The sequence below is a fragment of the Dreissena polymorpha genome, chromosome 2, assembly GCF_020536995.1.
Source record: "Dreissena polymorpha isolate Duluth1 chromosome 2, UMN_Dpol_1.0, whole genome shotgun sequence".
NCBI lineage: Eukaryota > Metazoa > Mollusca > Bivalvia > Myida > Dreissenidae > Dreissena > Dreissena polymorpha.
The window spans coordinates 102,772,374-102,777,048 of record NC_068356.1 but is presented as its reverse complement, the minus strand read 5'-3'; the positions used below and the strand labels follow the sequence as shown (position 1 = coordinate 102,777,048).

Here is a 4,675-nt window from a genome sequence, read left to right as displayed (position 1 = left end):
ATATACACTTTCGGCGAATATCTTGAGATAAAAAAATGCAGACTGGCTTAAAGTTTATAAAAACAATATCACGCCTTTATAATGGCTCCTTTTGATGTTTCTGTGCTAGTAATTAGTCAATCATCTGATCACATGTCTTCCGATCTAAGTGTGTTTGATAATTGTTAAATTGATCCCGAAATTATTTTAACTGACAAATCAATGCATCATATCTCTGCCAAACTAATTAATCGTAATACTTTACGTGTGTAACACAATGAATCATAACGTTTCCGTTAATTAATTGCAATTAAAATCAAACGGATAATTGAGCAAACATCAAATTTGTTATAATTAAATAATCTTAATTTCCCATATATGATAAACAAGAACTAGATTTAAATTGCAATTAATAATAAAATTTGTGTTAAAAATCTTTATTTTCCATATATGTTAAACAAATACTATTCGGAGCGAAAGAATCATTTACAAAAGCCTAATATTACATAATAATTAAATAAGGCCGAAACAACCCACTTGTGAGGGCGAAACGACCCTGGGCGAAACGACCCGGGTTGACAGAGGGCGAACGGGATTAAGGGCGAAACGACCCGACTATGATAGGACACCATTCTTGATATATTTAAAGGATCTAAAACAGAGAACTCTGAAAAGATCTGTGTTCTGATAGCATGTTGTTGTTTGTGCAAGACTAAGTCATATTAATACAATTCTTCAATTGGTACAATTCACAACTTTATTTTTCCCAATGTGAAGAGTTCCCAACTCGTTTTTTCCCAATTTGGTGATATCACGAAGCGAAAAATTCCCAATGGCATGGGTACCGGACCCGTTCCCAATTTGGTGAAAAAAAATCACTGATTCGTCGTCTGCAGTGCAGACAGGCAGCGGTAATCTTTCCTATCATAGTGAGGTACAGACCTTAGTGTAGCTAAGCTATCTAAGCACATACTGATTTGCAAAACATGCTCTGTAAATATAGTCGGCAGCAAATGATAAACTAAAAACCAACACATTTTGTTGTGTGTCATACATTTTCAGGCAATGCGGCTACTCTATGATCTCACAAAGCAGATGGATGCAAAGACAGGCTCCCCATTAGAGCTCTGGATCAAAAAGAACGACTGGAGGACCAAAGAAAAGTTTCAATACTTGAAAGAAGAAAATTGCTTTACTGGCCCTGTTCCTTTTATGCAAGAGAGTGAGAACACTAAGTTTAAAGTTACCATAGATCCTGGGCAGCAGTTCAACATAGTGGACAAACTTTCACAGGTTAGTTTTAACGCTTTAATAATTTGGTATAGGTATTTAGTATACCACAGTTGATAAGGTAGAATGTGCATTGCAAGGGTTCTGATAAAGTTTGTTGAAAGGACCTTGCAAACTTGCACATAATGACAGAAATGTTTACTTTCGACAAATTTCATTTTATGCCTTAACCGCAAAAATTACAGAAATAATGTTTCTCTTATTTGGTTTATTGATTGCTGAGATGGTCGGTTGATTTATTGAGTCTGTATTTTTACACTGTGAGATTGACCTTTGACCTGTTGACCTACAATCAATAAAATTGTTACGTGGATTGCTTCAGGGAGAAGGAAGACACCTATTGATTTTGAGGTCAACAGGTCAAAGGCAAATCTCACAGTGGCTTTTAACATTAAATTTGCTATACTAGAAAAATCTAAAGAGAGCACTTTAAACTATGATCATTTTATTTGTACTCTTGTATCTTAAGAGGAATGGAAGATTCCTTTTGATTTTGTTTCCTTACTATTTCTAAAATTGCCTTGACCTAAGAATATTTAATTGATGTGCTTGTTTGTTTGGGGAAAAGAAATATGCTAAAGTATTGATCTTGTAGTCAATGGTCAAGGTCATTTGGTCCTTTAACATGATAATCGCCTCTTCATTTGTTCAATATTTGGTCAATATGTTTAAAATTAAATCCTTTCTGAAAAACCACTTTATTTATATAATAATCAGAAATCAAAATTTTCAAAGCATTTCAAGGACCATTTCTTATAACTTTTATTCCATCTTTATAGGTAAACTGTATACAGCAGTTAGAAAACATTGCTGCCTACCCTTTTGCCAAAGAGAGGCTGAGCCAAAAAGATTTGCTGCTACATGCGTTCTGGAATGACATTCACTCCGGCAACGTGTTTCTGCTCAGTAGAGAGCGACAGCGTTTTGTTGAGGTGAACGAGCGAAGCTACTTCGGTCTCATGCAAGAAGTCAAAAACCGAGCTAGTGCGAAATACTGTCAGAATCTTAAAAGGACATGTTCACAGATTTTAGTGTTTTTAGATAAGTGCCAATACATGTATTTACTAACAATTTTTTTATCTTTTTAATAATACTAAATAATTATAAAATAAAGAACAAATGTTAAATATGAAATATTGCCTGCTCTAGGCCTCAATAGGAAGATGTTTAGAAGCAAAATCTGATGCTCTACCATTCGTCCATGCAGAGTTTTAAAATTGGTCAAGTATTTTAAATGCTATGTAAGTCATCCATCTATTTCTCAAAATATTCATGATTATTTTACAAATTTGTATTGATTTTAAATGAACCAATTATTTTACCTAGTCAGGAGTGTAATTTCGATTGTTATAAAATGAAGTATACATTCATGTTTGAATCAAATACAATTTTTTTTTAAATTGTGTCATTTCCATACTGCTGTAAGACCATTTAAGACACATTTTTTTAATAAGAAATGCCCGGTGATAAATCATATCAAAGTCACATATTAAGTACTTTTACTAAGTGTTAATGATGCATTAAAGATTTATTACTAAATCATAGGAGAAATTAAATGAGAATTTGGCTGAGAAAAAGCCAGCCTGACAAAGATCATCAAGGTAATAACCAATGAATTAACAGTGTGGTTGTGACAAGAAGTGAATATTCTATTGGCAATAGTGCCATTTAAGATACATACATGGATGTGTTATCAGTATGTGTCTGAATTAGCATGTTTTAGCATTGTTCATGTGTTGCCAGACAGAGTTATTATATTTGTTTATCTGGCCAGACCTCGATTTATATATGAATGAATAATTGGTAACCGGTATGTTTTTTCTGTTTTGATTTTATCTCGTAAATGAGTGGTCTCTTTTTAGATGATTTTTAGACGATAATTAGTCATATTTTCAATCGCAAAAAGTATCTTTGTTTCCCAAATGTTGTCAAAAATTCCCAATTGATGGTTTGACTTTCTAGAGTTGTAACCTATAGAAATATAGAGTTTAAACTTTGAAGATTCAATATCCATATACTGAGTAAGTAATATCTTTATGTTCACTATTTTCTTTTTTATGTAAGATGTATGTATTCATTTTTCTCAAATTTACAATGCAATTGATAATACTTTTTTTTATTTAAATAGTAAGAAGCAAAACTTTTTAAATTCACAGGTAAAGGTCATGTTCCCAAAATGGTGAGAAAGTCTGGGGCTGTAGCCTGGTACTCATTAAGCTCCCAGGGGGATCTGAAATTAAGTTGTACTTAAGTGAAAAGTTCAGGTAAATTTTTCTATGCAAAATCCAGTGTTTACTGCTTACACAATATTAATGTTTTTTATTTTAAAATGTAAAATTACATGGACATGAACTAGAAAAGAGTTCAGCAACCATAGGAATCTCCTTAAGTTTTCCCTTTATGGGTGTATAGATATCAATAAAGGAAACGGCAATGCATCAAATTAGTACCCTACATTAAAGTATTTTTTAGGATTGTACATTATGCCGTATGAATTTGCACCCATCCATGGACAGATTTTATTTGGCAGTCGATATCAATTCAACGAATTTGCTTGTTCAGATGTATTTTCACTCTTTAAATTTTCGTATCATATATGATTGTCAAATGTTGCATTATGTAGGATTCTACATGTGGTATAATTTTCTAAATGTTCATTTATACGTGTTATAAATAGAGAGCTGTAGCTGCTATTGTACAAATCAATCTGAAATAAGCTACCTCAATTGTTGTTGAGTTATTGCTAAGTCTTACTTCACATGAAGAGCATCAGGGATTTCAATTAAAGCAGAATCCTGCTTTTTGATGCAAGCATTTTTAAATGTTCTCAATTTTAATGCAAGCATTTTGAAATGTTCTCAATTTTGATGCAAGCATTTTGAAATGTTCTCAATTTTGATGCAAGCATTTTGAAATGTTCTCAATTTGATGCAAGCATTTTGAAATGTTCTAAATTTGATGCAAGCATTTTGAAATGTTCTCAATTTGATGCAAGCATTTTGAAATGTTCTCAATTTTGATGCAAGCATTTTAAAATGTTCTCAATTTGATGCAAGCATTTTGAAATGTTCTCAATTTTGACGCAAGCATTTTGAAATGTTCTCAATTTGATGCAAGCATTTTGAAATGTTCTCAATTTGATGCAAGCATTTTGAAATGTTCTCAATTTTGACGCAAGCATTTTGAAATGTTCTCAATTTGATGCAAGCATTTTGAAATGTTCTCAATTTGATGCAAGCATTTTGAAATGTTCTCAATTTTGACGCAAGCATTTTGAAATGTTCTCAATTTGATGCAAGCATTTTGAAATGTTCTCAATTTTGACACAAGCATTTTGAAATGTTCTCAATTTTGACGCAAGCATTTTGAAATGTTCTCAATTTGGACGCATTGAAATCATCTGCCT

At 32.3% G+C, this 4,675-nt stretch overlaps 1 protein-coding gene across 1 annotated transcript; it reads left to right on the top strand.

Moving 5' to 3' along the window:
- The first annotated feature begins 1,044 nt into the window (after positions 1–1,044).
- Positions 1,045–3,239, top strand: LOC127869951 (beta carbonic anhydrase 1-like). Its single transcript, XM_052412610.1, has 3 exons — positions 1,045–1,272; positions 2,067–2,253; positions 3,232–3,239. The coding sequence occupies exons 1-3, from the start codon at positions 1,045–1,047 to the stop codon at positions 3,237–3,239; spliced, it is 423 nt and encodes a 140-aa protein (XP_052268570.1).
- Positions 3,240–4,675: the final 1,436 nt, after the last annotated feature.